The following is a 13732-nucleotide window of genomic DNA, read 5'->3' on the forward strand; positions in this document are numbered from 1 at the left end:
TGTGTCGCCCTGGTAGTCCTTGGAAGTCTCTCATCCAAATACTAACCAGGGCCGGCCCCGCTTAGATTCCGAGATCTGATGAGCTCAGGCTCACCTGGGCCACCCAGGGCAGGACAAATCGAATTCTATTATTAAAACATCTGCAAAAAGAGAGATGGGGGAACCGGTCAGTCTGTCCGGGTTACACTATGAAGAGCGACTCGCTTGGCTGCTGTCCGACATCCTTTCGTGTGAGCTACAATTGGCACCTCTCTGCCGTTCAGATTTCTCGGTTCCCAGTGGCAGTGATGCCTGGCTTGTTTGAGGAGGTTGTGCATAAAAAACCAACACAATATCACCTGGGGGGCGGGGGAGGGACATGATCTAGCACCAGCAGGTTCAGTCTCTCTGATCTGCAGGATTATAAAGCGGTTTTCTCACTCGCACCACTGCCGCGCAATCAGGGTCCTACTCTAGAGTATCATTGACACGAGGGTTAATCTGGCCCTGCCAGTTGTATTTCTTGGAAGTGCAGGAAGTTGAAATTGCCATGGTACTACAGCAGTATGAAGTGGGTTTGCTGACCCAGAAACTTTCTGCACATTGGAGGGATGACCGGAACAGAAGTCTGAGTTTTGCTTGTCACGCACGACCGAGAAAAGCGGACTCTAATCCTATTCCCTCTTCTACGCAAGAATTTAAAAGTGCACTTTGTACGTCTGACATTTCTACACGGGTATGAAGAGACAAGGGCTAAGATAACAGCTCTCTGAGATATTTGAGAAGATACGCAAAGGTTGACTCGATATTTCAAATTCCGGGACACCTGCAAGAGTTTTTTCTTCGGGAAGGAGCGAGAAGAAACAGAGTTGTCTCGTTGTCTAAGTCCCCGGATTGCCCCCCGAGACACTCGCACAGACTTAATTCGGTCGCAGCCAAGGGAATTTCTCTCCCGGAAGACCTGAACCAGCTTCCGATTAACTCAGTCTGTAGCACGAATGTAAAAACTTTTGTCAGTGATGATGTGCATTCGGTAGATCCTTGCATGTTCAGGAGGAGTATCCCCATGCGGAAAAAGGTGACAACGGAAGTTCAGAAATTAATGTGCCCACGCGGCATGGAGGCCAGATCAACCTGGTTCTTCTGGGTTGGAGCTTTTTCTTTCCTCTTTCTTTTCTGGTAGAGCAGGGGGGTCTCCAACATGGTGCACACGGGCACCAAGGTTCCCTCCTACACTTTTCCTGGTGCCCACCAAGAGTTCTTAGAAAGCTGGTGGGGCTTTTGTCCGGGAGACTTGATTGGCAGCACAGGTTTTTTAGAATGTTGCTTCAGCAAAAATCTTGGCGGTGTGATTGAAGGTAAGCTGTGGCAGCCATTTTGTGGCTGGCCCCACTTCTGGCAGCTGCCATTTTGTGACCATGCTCACCACACTGTGTCAAACTTTCTAAGGTGTCGGCGGGTTAAAAAATGTTGGGGATCCCCCCGCCGTGGCAGAGGCTGGAGCATCAGAAGACGAGAGCTGAGTTCGAGTCCCCCCCACCCACCTCAGTTGGCTTAATCTACTTGGCAAGGTGGTTGGTGAAGGATAACACAGGATCCCATTGATAGAAACATAACTGAGCTCCAACACACTCCCTGTAAAGTTGGGGTCTCACTCTTGAACTGGCATTCTTGGTAGGGTAAAAGGTAAAGGTAAAGGTTTCCCTTGCTCAAAAGCTAGTCGAATGTGACTCTAGGGGGCAGTACTCACCTCCGTTTCCAAGCCAAAGAGTCAGTGCTGTCCAAAGACTTTTCCCATGGTCATGTGGCCAGCATGACTAAACACCGAGGTGCACGGAACACTGTTACCTTCCCACCGAAGCGGTACCTATTTATCCACTTGCAATTTCTTGCTTTCGAACTGCTAGGTTGTCAGGAGCTGGGGCCAGAGACAGAAGCTCACTCCGTCACGCGGCACTTCGGTCTCGAACTGCCGAGCTACCGATCTTCCAGTCTGCAGCTCCGCATCTTAACCTCTGAGCCACCGTGGCCCTCTCTTGGTAGGGAGTGGGAAGTAATTCATATTATGCATTCATATTGTGCACTTCTTTTTAATCCTGCCCTCCCTTCAAGGAGCTCAGGGGAGCTTCCATAGCATTCCTCTCCTCCTTTCCATCCTCAGAACCACCCGACAAGATAGGCAAGGCTGAGAGACAGCGACGGGACACGAATCACCCAGCAAAATGCCTAACAGAATGGTGATTTGAACCCGGGGCTCCCTGGCCCAAGCCTGGCCCTAACCACAACACCATGCTCACTCCTTTAGTTTCTGCATCCCATTTTAGCGGACTGACTGAGCGGGCACCACTCCATGATAATGGTGTCAGTCACCTGCTGTATCCTTGCTCATCTCCGTCACTCCCTTTTTCCGGCCGCATCAAACCGAGCACGCACAAGAGCCGTTTTTCCTCCAAGCCGCCGTCCGCAATCCCTAATTAAAATTATGAAAGGTGGGCGCGACTGTTGTCGGATGTGTAAAAGCCGACGTCTCCGACAGAACCACGAGCCGAAACACGATACCTGTACGAACAAGCGTAAAGCGAATCTTTAAGAATCGGTTTCAGTCTCCTCTCCTGATCCTCTTGGTCAGAATGAGCCAGACAGAAAGCTGCCAGCCACGCAGTTTGCACTCTGCCTGATCCATTGGGATTCTCCGGAGCCATTAGGCAGAGCTAGGGCTGGGCTGCTTGACCTATCAGAAAACGCTCAGCCAACTGACAGAGCAACTAGTAGTCCAATGTTTAAAGGACCGGAACAAAAATAGAGAGCTGCATGGAAACGCCAAGACACACGGAAACTCTTCACCCAAATCCGACTATGGGTCTGTCGAGGTCACCTGTGATTGCCAGCACGTCACCTCCTACCTGATGCCTTTGACAGGAGGTGGCGGGGATCGAACCTGGGGCCTTCGGCAGCCAAAGCAGATCCTCCACCACTGAGCCGTGGTCCCTCCCCGAGTTAGATTCCTAAAACTCTCAGGTTGGTTTACTGTTACAGAATGAAATAAAACTCTAAGCTATTGTGATCAGTTTGGGGAGGCGCTGGGGAGAGCGGTAAAGGATCTGCTTGGTGTGCAGAAGGTCCAGGGTTCAATCCCCGGCATCTCCAGTTTATAAAAGGACCAGGAGGTGATGAGAAAGACTTCTACCTGAGACCCTGGAGAGCCGCTGCCAGTCTGAGTAGACAGTCCTGACCTTGGCGCACCAATGGTTTGATTCAGTGTAAGGCCACTTCTCGTGTTTCAGTTTTACATGGGAAGGGACGTGGCTCAGTGGCAGAGCGTCTGCTGGGCATGCAGAAGGTCACAGGTTCGATCCTCAGCATCTCCACCTAAAAGGATCAGGCAGTAGGGGACGTGAAAGACCTCCGCCAGAGACCCAGGAGATCCATAGAGAGTAGCCATAGCTCAGTGGCAGAGCCTCTGCTTGGCATGCAGAGGGTCCCAGGTTCAATCCCCAGCATCTCCAGTTGAAAGAACCAGGCAGTAGGTGATGGGAAATACCTCTGCCTGAGACCCTGGAGAGCGGCTGCCAGTCAGAGTAGACAATACTGACCCTGATGAACTGAGGGTCTGATCCGGTAGAAGACAGCTTCATGGCTTCGTGTATTAGAGGAGATGGGCTGTGTCTCAACCCCTGGCATCTCCAGTTAAAAGGATCAGGCAGCAGGTGATGGGAAAGACCTCCGCCTGAGTCCCTGGAGAGCTGTAAAGAGGGGCTGTGGCTCAGTGGCAGAGCGTCTGCCTGGCATGCAGAAGGTCCCAGGTTCAATCCCCAGCATCCCCAGTTAAAAGGATGAGGCAGCAGGTGATGGGAAAGACCTCTTCCCGAGACCCTGGAGAGCTGTAAAGAGGGGCTGTGGCTCAGTGGTAGAGCCTCTGCTTGGCATGCAGAAGGCCCCAGGTTCAATCCCCAGAATCTCCAGTTAAAAGGACCAGGCAGGAGGTGATGGGAAAGACCTTGACCTGAGACCGTGGCTCAGTGGTAGAGCATCTGCTTGGCATGCAGAAGGTCCCAAGTTCAATCCCCGGCATCTCCAGTTGAAAGGACCAGGCAGGAGGTGATGGGAAAGACCTCCGCCTGAGTCCCTGGAGAGCAGCTGCCAGTCTGACTAGACAAGACTCTCCTTGATGGACCCGTGGTCCGATTCAGCAGAAGGCAGCTTTGTATGTGCATATGTACAATTATTACCGGGCGCTAGCAATGTTACACGACTATGAATGTCTCTACCTATCCCCTTCCTGTCCCTCCTTTCCTCCAAGGAGGTCGTTACACAGCTCTTCTCTTCTACTTCATCCTCAGAAACACCTTACAAATGCGCACCAGAAGATCCGACATGGGCGCAAATGCCCTATGGCTCTAAAGGGCACGATCAGACAACAACATCTGGGAAGTGCCCCGCAGCCGTCAGCAACCCGAGCTGCTCGGCCGCAGAAGCGGAGTCAAAAGACACCGGAGAAAATTCGGTGGTAAACGGGTTGCGACAGCCACGGACGGACTTTCCCCTGTCTGATCGCGGAAGCACGGTCTCAAGCCATCGGGATGGTCTGATCAGGCCATTCCGGCGTGGTGCCATTTCCCCCCCCCTCTTCGCAGTATGCGCATCATCGCATACCCACATAGGGGGTCCTCAGTGCGGAGATGCGATTCCTTGTTTACGCGTGTCATGCCTGCCCCTGATGATGACCCTGATGAGGCACCTGACAGCCAGGAGCACGTGGAATTGGCACCACAAACCCCTGAGGAACATACAGAAGCAGAGACTTACAGTCAGGAACTGGCTCCTGTAGCAGAAGAGTCTCTAAGTAACAAGGAGGATAGAGCCTCCCAGGAAACACCTGCACAGGATCAGGCTCTGCTTCATCCCAGTGATTCACCACCGGACTCACCGCAAGCTGTGACCAGACTCCGGAGTCAACGGAAGGAGCAATGTTACACGACTATGAATGTCTCTATCCCCTTCCTATCCCTCCTTTCCTCCAAGGAGGTCATTACACAGCTCTTCTCTTCTACATCATCCTCACAAACACCTTAGAAACGCGCACCAGAAGATCCGACATGGGCGCAAATGCCCAACGGATCTAAAGGGCGCGATCAGACAGCAACATCTGGGAAGCGCCCCGCAGCCATCGGCAACCCGAGCCGCTCGGCTGCAGAAGCGGAGTCTGAAACCCTTGTCGGTTTGATCCTCGGCTCTGAACTCTCGGCTCCTTGAAACTCTGCATCGTTGTCCCTGCTTTCGTCTCTGCGCTTATCTGGCTTTGTTGTGATTTATGGACCTTGACTAATGGTATGTCTGACACTGCATTTGGAACTTGATTTGGACTTGTTTGAACCGTGCTGCTTGCTTTACTCGGCTTGACCTCGGACTGAATTTGGACTTTGCCTGTTTGCCACCCGCCCCCTGGCCCTGCCGTGACAACGCGTATGGGAAACCAACGGCAACCCCCCCCCGACTCACCCGCAGTTGCGTCTGATCACACAGTGACAGGCTGAGCCCACAGCAACAAGGGGCTGTGGGATCTCTCAGCTGTGTGTCAAATTCCTCCGGAGGAAAAAGCCTCTCTTCCCCTCCGCTTCAACTGGCGCGTCTGACCGCAACCTAAGTTAGGCTGAGAGTAAGTTCGCCCAGCAAAGCATGATGGTTGAGCGGGGATTAGAACCGCCTCTCTCCTGTCCTTGCCTGACACCCTGCCCGCTACACCACGAAGCCAACGCCCTTCCAGAAGCCAAAACAGCATTAACAAACGTCGTTTCCAATGACGTTAAAGTAAACGAGTGGGAGTGGGAATTCAAAAGGCTGTCTGCAAATCCGCCGGGGCTATACAGTATCGAGTGAGCATCCCTGGGGGAGAAGTGGGCCTAAATCCAGCAACGCTTTGAGATAAATGAATCACACAATTAAAAAAGAAAGGTGGTCACACAGAGAAAGACATTCTTGATCCCAAATATGACTAAATTATCGGTTAACTCCGGGGTTCCCAACCTTTTTGAGCCTGTGGGCACCTTTTCAGTTCTGACACAGCTGCCACAAAATGGAGGAGGAGGAGGAGGAGGAGGAGGAGGAGATTGGATTTATACCCCACCCTTCACTACCCGAAGGAGTCTCAGAGCGGCTCACAAACTCCTTTCCCTCCCCCTCCCCACAACAGACACCCTGTGAGGTAGGCGGGGCTGAGAGAGTTCTTTTGAGCACTGCCCCTGAGAGAACAGCTCTGAGAGAACTTGTAACACCCAGGGTCACACCAGCAGCTGCATGTGGAGGCGTGGGGAATCAAACCCGGTTCTCCCAGATTAGAGTCCGCACTCCTAACCACTACTCCAAAATGGCTGCTGCTGGAGGCGGAGCCAGTCACAAAATGGCCACTACGGCTTACCTTCGGTCACACAAGGAAGGCTCCTGGGCTGTGGGGGCAGCTGCTGCCAAAGCTGCACTTTTAAAAATCTGCACAGGCAATCAAACCTCCAGCGGCCAATCAGAAGCCTTGCTGGGCAAAAGCCCCAACTGGCCCCTCCCACTTTCTAAAAACACTAAGTGGGCACCAGGAAAGGGGTCGGTGGGCCCCATGGTGCCCCTGGGTTAACTGGTAATATTGGATTCGCCAGTCGAACAGCGCCATGGATTTGCACCTTGAGTGTGAGCCTGACTACGTTGCAGTCCTGCAGAGGGTTCAGCTTCAGCGTCTCGCCGAGGTTGCTGCAGCCCGAGGTCTGGTGCTGTAGTTCGCAGCAGACGCAGACGCCGTCGCTATCGAATTTGATCTGAAAAAGAAAAAAAGAAGAGTGAAAAACTGGACGGGTGGTAGGCTGCAGGTTTTGGCGGCTCCGATCTTACCAAATTGTTTTTTTTTTAAAGAGCTTACTTTACTGCGTTACATATTTGTACAGCGCTTCCAGTGGGAGAACCCTTCCTTCAGCTGCCTGAAATGCCAACTCGGTCTGCGGTTTCTGTACCAAATGGGGTCACCAACCTCCAGGTGGTGGCTGGAGATCTCCTGGGGTTTCACAACTGATCTCCATGCAACAGAGATCAGTTTCCTTGGTGGGAAAAAATTGGCTGGGGAAATTGCCTGGAAGTGCAGAGGGATCACGGAACGACTTCTCTTTGTAGGAAGGAGCTGTGGTGGCTCAAGTGGTTAAGACGCTGAACTGCAGGCTGTGGAAGGCCGGTCGTTCAGCAGTTCAAGACCCGAACTGCCGCATGATGGAGTGAGCTCCCGTCTCTAGTTCCAGCTCCTGCCACCCTAGCAGTTCGAAAGCAAGAAATTGCAAGTAGATCAAAAGGTACCACTTCGGTGGGAAGGTAACAGCGTTCCGTGCGCCTTGGTGTTTAGTCGTGCCGGCCACATGACCACGGAAATGTCTTTGGACAGCACTGGCTCTTCGGCTTGGAAACTGAGATGAGCACCGCAACTCTAGAGTCTGATTCGACTGGCTTTCGAGCAAGGGAACCTTTACCTTTTAGCCGTTAGGGTTACTAACTCCAGGTGGAGAAATTTCTGGAGATTTGGGGGTGGAGCCAGGAGAGCCAGGTGTGGCTTGGAAAAGGGGGGTACCTCAGCAGAATATCGTGCCCTAGGATCCACCCTCCAACCTTGTTGAGCAGCCTTGTTTGACTTATATTCTGTCTTGCGTTTTGCTGTGGCTGGCCTTTTGTCCCTTGACCCAGTACGCGTCTCTGTTTCAGGTTTATTTCATAGCACATATGTTGAAAGCTCCACTTCCCTTCGATTGCGATATCGTATTGAACTTTCAAATAATCATCAGACAAATAAGCTTGCGTAAGTCTTTATTTATAGACAATTGTTAGAAATTGCTTTTTTCATGGCGTATTTTTTGTTTCCTTGGTACCGCCTGGAGGTTGGCAACCGTAGCCGTGATCCCCCTTAGCACGGGAGCCCTGCACTACGGAATAAGTTGGCGACGCGTCTGCCACGTTCAGGGCTCGTCAGATTCGGTGTCTGGAAGTCTCCTGCATCCCTAGATCGAGGAGCGGGATGTGAAATAAAAATCAATACCCGCCTCAGCTGGAAGGGGAGGGAAGACGCTATGAGGAAAATGCATTTCGGAGAGAGCTGTCAGCCGCGAGATCGGTTAGGCCTCGGCGGAACGACGGGCAGCCCCTTCCCCCAGACACGGCATGCTCTCTACCTGACACTCTTAATGTGAAATATAGATCCAAGGTCCACTCTAATCCCACACAAGTGGAAAGGATCACATAGCTGATGCTAGGAAACAAAACACGGCGGCCTCCAAAGAGGAGGAACCCCCTCCTCCCGGCCAGGGGTCATTTCCTGCAGGAGCTCCGGCAGTAAAGAGCCCAGGGGGCAGGCACCAGTGTTCCCTCTAAGCTGAGTTAGTGTGAGCTAGCTCACAGTTTTTTGGCCTCTGGCTCACACATTTTTGTCTCAGCTCAGGAAGGACAGCTCCAGAGCCAACTCATTTATGCAGCAGCCAAATCGCTTGCTCACAACTTTAATGCCGGAAGCTCATGAAGTAGAATTTTTGCTCACAAGGCTTAGAGGGAACATTGGCAGGCACATGCAACAAGCCCCACCCCCTGCTCCCAGCAGCCCTCAGTCAGAGCAAGAAGCAGCCAGGTAAGTTGCAGAGCTCCCCCCGGCCCAAAACAGTCCAGTGGCACCTTTAAGACAAAGTTTTATTGAGGTAGAAGCTCTCCCTCCTCTGCGAGGACAGATCTGCACGTCCCCCCCAATAGGTAGCAATCCAAAACAGTCCAGTGGCACCTTTAAGACCAAGTTTTATTCAGGTACAAGCTCTCCCTCCTCTGCGAGGGCAGATCTGCACGTCCCCCCCACAAAAAAGCTAGCAATCCAAAACAGTCCAGTGGAGCCTAAGCGGTGGGTGTCGCCTTCTGACACACTTCCGGTGATGTCAGGGGGTGTGGCCTATGCAAATCAGTTACGCGAATGTGTTACGCGAATGAGCTCCTGCACCTCTTTTCCTACGAAATGACCCCTGCTCTCGGCTACGTTTCTCGACTGATGGTCAAACGGGAGTTTTCCGACCCCAGCGTACGAAATAGGGTTGAAAACCTCCAGGCGGAGATCTTTTGGAATCACGGCTGAGCTGCAGATCCCAGAGATCCATTTCCCTGGAGAAAACTGCTGTTCTGGAGGGTGGACTCTATGGCATTATACCCCGCAGACGTCCCTCCCCTCTCCAAACCCCGCTCTCCCCAGGCTTCGACCCCCCAAATTTCCAGGTTTGTCCCAACCTGGAGCCGGAAACCCTACCAGGGACAGAGTTCCCTTTTAGAACATGGAGGGAGGGTCTTGCCAAGCATTCATTAGCCATGGACGGCTAAATGGAACCTCCACGTTCACGGGCAGGATACCCCTGTGGGCGGGGGTGATTAGTAGGAGAAGGCCGTTGCCCTCTTGTTCGGCCTGTGGGCTCCCTGACCAGCCGTGGCGGCCAATGAACTAGACAGCGCTTTGGTGTGAGCCCACTGCAGTGGAACGGCAACGATGCGTCTCCTCTGTCCAGCAAAGGGTGCTCCACAGGCCGTGTAGCGGTCAGAGTGCCGGACTAGGAACGTGGGGGACACAGATTCGAATCCCTGCCCTGCCACCAAAGTTCACTGGGTGACCTTGGCGGGTCAAACACTGTCAGGCAAACCTGCATCACAGGTAAAACAGAGTAGAGAGGAACAACATACCTCTCTGGGGAGAAGGACCGGGTAGACAGGAAACAGGTACATAAACACACGCAGGTACGGCCAGTAGCACTATATGTGTTTACATCCATCCATTTCCCCCAATGGGGACGTCCTCTCCTCTGTTCTATTGTTACCACAAACCCCGAGAGGTAGGTTAGGCTGAGAGTTTGTGATGGGCCCAAGGTCTCACCAAGCGGGCTTAGTCCAACCTACACAATTACAAAACATTCCAAAGACCACAGAGGCACTAAGCCTCTGAATCCCAGAGCCAGGAGACAACATCAGGGGAAGGCCTCGGCCTCTCTGCCCTGTTGTTGGCCCTGCAGAGGAACTCATTGGCCACCGTGTGACAAGGGATGCTGGACCAGATGGACCACTGGTCTGATCCAGGAGGGCTCTTCTGATGTTCTTATGAAGGCCTTGGCCTCTGTGCCTTGTTGTTGGCCCTCCAGAGGAACTGGTTGGCCACTTTGTGAGACGGGATGCTGGACTGCATGGACCACTGGTCTGAACCAGCAGGGCTCTTCTGATGTTCTTATGAAGGCCTCGGCCAGGAACTGGTTGACCTCTGAGTGAGGCAGGATGCTGGACTAGATGGACCCTCACTGGTCTGAACCAGCAGGGCTCTTCTGATGTTCTGTTGTTGGCCCTCCAGAGGAACTGGTTGGCCACTGTGTGAGACAGGATGCCGGACTTGATGGTCTGATCCAGCAGGGCTCTTCTTATGTTCTTAATGTTAACATCCACAAACCCAGGCACCTGAGTTCCACCCACAGAGCTACACAAAGTCCTGAACTGGATGGCCCAGGCTAGCCCGATTGCATCAGATCCTGGAAGCTAAGCAGGGTCAGCCCTGGTTGGTACTTGGATGGGAGACCACCAAGGAAGTCCAGGGTTGCTACGCAGAGGCAGGCAGCGGCAAACCACCTCTGTTTGTCGCTTGCCTCGAAAACCCTACGGGGCTGTCGTAAGTTGGCTGCGACTTGACTGCACTCACAGAGAGAACTATATTAAAAAAAACAACACACAGTTGCAGGAGGGCTGTCACGAAAGGGGGAGGAATGAAAGACCTGCCCTCGCGTCATTTGAACCCCGAACAGCCTACAGGCTGGGTTGCACGTGAAGTCCGCCCAAGGGAAAGGTGCTTTGTAAGACTCAAGAAGCATTCTGGGAAGCAGACCAAGTAACTGCAGCCTCCATCAAGTTTCTGCAATCAAAAATTAAAACCCAGAGGGACCCGTTCCTGCGGCAGAATGAGGCATCGCTGGCTACTGCATTTAAAAAAAAAAAAAGGCCGTGCACTGATTTCTAGCTCACGACGAGGCGTGAGAATTCTCAGCTGCAGGAGATCATTGCAAAGAAATCTCTCTCGGAGGCTGTATCCCTGTGCTAAAACGAACAAACACACCCCCGGCCGCTCTTACAACTCCCGGTCTGTAGAACGGTTTGTGCCGTTATAATTTATCGTAAAAGAAGCTTTTCTCCCCCCCCCAAAAAAGCATGAATTTCAGGACCTCAGCAGCCACTAACCCCCTTGGAAATATTTAACGGTTATATGAAAACTCCTTCCCCCCCCCCACACACACGGTAAAAATGAATAAACGAGAAAGAAAATACGCCAAGTAAAGACAAGCGCTTTATTGGATTTGTGCTTTGAGACCGCCGGCTTCTGCCAGCATTTATGAAGAACAAAATGAGATTTGGCTTATTGGCTCGGTTTGTTGTCTTCCTGTGCATCTATTTTAAGCAGCAGCGCGCAGGAGGGAGCTGGGGGAAATGGCCTCTTACTAGGCTTTCACTCAGCAATTTGTTTTCTAGAGAAGGATGTTACAAACACAGGCGCCGGTACCACAAACACAGGCCACTGTATCCCCCACCAGTTCACAAGTGACCACAAATAGACGTCTTCTTTGAAGAAGAGGAAGAGGAGGAAGAGGAGGAAGAGGAGGAAGAGGAGGAAGAGGAGGAGGAAGAAGAACAGTTGGAGGAAGAAGAAGAGGAGAAAGAAGAACAGGAGGAGGGGGAGAGAAGAAGAAGAGAAGAGATTGGATTTATACCCGGCCCTTCACTACCCTGAAGGAGTCTCAGTGGAGGAGGAGGAGGAATTGGAGGAGAAGGAAGAAGAAGAAGAAGAACAACAACAACAACAACCTGCCCGCTTGTTCTCAGAACTGTTGCTTAGGCTGGCAGGAGTGATTAACTTGCGGCAGCTGAGAACTGTTGACAGCTTGCAATGTACAGATCTATCCTGGTAACCGCTATCTATTGGCTCAATTGCTTTTCTTTCTGCCCTGAGAATTTCAGCCCCACCAGGGGGGGAAAACTGCCCCACAAGCCACAAAATCCTCGTTATGGGCCTGGACCCACCTCCTGGAATTTAAGGACTTTGGGGCAGAAGTCTTTTTTTCCCCCTTCTGAAACGTCTTTTTTTCCCCCTTCTGAAAACCCCCCCCCCATTAGAACCCAAGTCTGGGATGCCTCCTGTCGTTAACACCATCTCAGTCATTACGAAGAGCGGGTGCCAGAAGTTGAGTCCCCCAACTTTTCCCGGAGACTTTTTTTTGTCAGTTGCCAGGGGCTGATGAAAGCCTGCCTAGAAACCAGCCGAGCCCAAGACAGAAAGCTCTCGGTAGCTTTTTAGGCATTCCTTCTGCCTTCACCACGTTTGCTCACCGGTAGCCTGCAGCGTCCTCCGAGCAATTTACAGATCTGTCGGTTAAAGTCTGGGAAGAGCTGACAGCACCGCTCAGTTCTATTCCTGGCTCCGAACTGGCCCTCCTGTGATACCTCGGGCCCGGCGCCGCATACGCTTCACATCTCCATAAGTCTCCTCGGCAAAATCATTCCCACCGCCCACGGAGGGGGAGCATTCAGTTTAATGAACAGGTAGCTGTCAAAACATCGAGGACGGGCCGGATAAAAATAGAGAGCCAGATGCCATCAAATTAGAGAGCCCCTTTTGTAAAGTACAGGAGAGCGAAATCTCACAGTGTGAAATTGCACAGAAGGTCTCATTTACAAGCTCGGGACCTTGGGAGGAATCACAAGAGAGGACAGAATTTCGGAAATCCCCCTCCCCCTCCTCAACCCCTTCTCCAAATACTCCAGGGGTCGGGTCTCCAACGTGGTGCCCATGGGAACCAGCTGATACCTTCCCTGGCAGCCACCGAGTGTTTTTTAGAAAGTGGGCGGGGCTTCTGCCCAGCAGGGCTTCTGAGTGGCCACTGGCGACACAACTGACTGTGCAGATTAAAACAGCATTGTTTCGGCGGCGGCTGCCTCCAGTTTGGGTTTTATTCTCTCTCACGCCTATTTCCCGCTGTATTCTTTTAAATGGCCCCTCTTCTCCTCTTCTGCCTTTGAGCTTCCCCTGTTCAGTTGACTCCGCCTCCTGCAGCGGCCATGTTGTGGCTGGTTTTGCTTCCTCTGGCAGCCATTTTAGGGTCACGCCCACCAACCTGTGTCGTAATTCCAAAGGTCCCCAGCAGGCTCAAAATGGTTGGGGGCTCCTGAAATATGCTATACACTCTCGGTACTCTACTGAGTAGTTTACTCTGTGCCCCCTTCCTAGGGTTGCCAGGCCTGGGTTGGAAAATGCCTGGAGATTTGAAGGAGGAGGTGGAGGAGGAGATTGGATTTATACCCTGAAGGAGTCTCAGAGCGGCTTACAACCTCCTTCCCCTGCCCCTCCCCACAACAGACACCCTGTGAGGTAGGTGGGGCTGATGGAGCTCTTTCGAGGACTGCCCTTGAGAGAACTGCTCTGAAAGAACTTGTGACTCACCCAAGGTCACACCAGTAGATGCCTGTGGAGGAGTGGGGACTCAAACCCAGTTCTCCCAGATTAGAGTCCAGGGAGGAATAGTCTGGCCGGGGAGCATGTTTCCCCCGCCAGATCACGGTAAGTACTTGGGAACCCTATCCCCACTTGACTCTAATCTCCTTTCAATAATCAGTGCCTCCTGGGACATGCTCAATCCTTACCAAGTTGATTTTTTAAAATCCTTCCTTCCTTCCTTCCTGAGTACCCCCA

The 13732-nt window shown here is 52.3% G+C and overlaps 1 protein-coding gene across 1 annotated transcript in view; it reads right to left on the bottom strand.

Annotated features, from left to right (window-relative positions):
• Nucleotides 1-13732, bottom strand: part of FAM189A1 (family with sequence similarity 189 member A1) — an 82376-nt gene that overhangs the window by 55685 nt on the left and 12959 nt on the right. Inside the window, exon 2 of the mRNA XM_015419496.1 lies at nucleotides 6669-6779. Within this exon, the coding sequence (XP_015274982.1) occupies nucleotides 6669-6779 (111 nt within the window). The remainder of the gene's footprint in view (nucleotides 1-6668; nucleotides 6780-13732) is intronic.

This window comes from Gekko japonicus, unplaced genomic scaffold, assembly GCF_001447785.1.
Source record: "Gekko japonicus isolate JY-2015 unplaced genomic scaffold, Gekko_japonicus_V1.1 scaffold653, whole genome shotgun sequence".
Lineage (NCBI taxonomy): Eukaryota > Metazoa > Chordata > Lepidosauria > Squamata > Gekkonidae > Gekko > Gekko japonicus.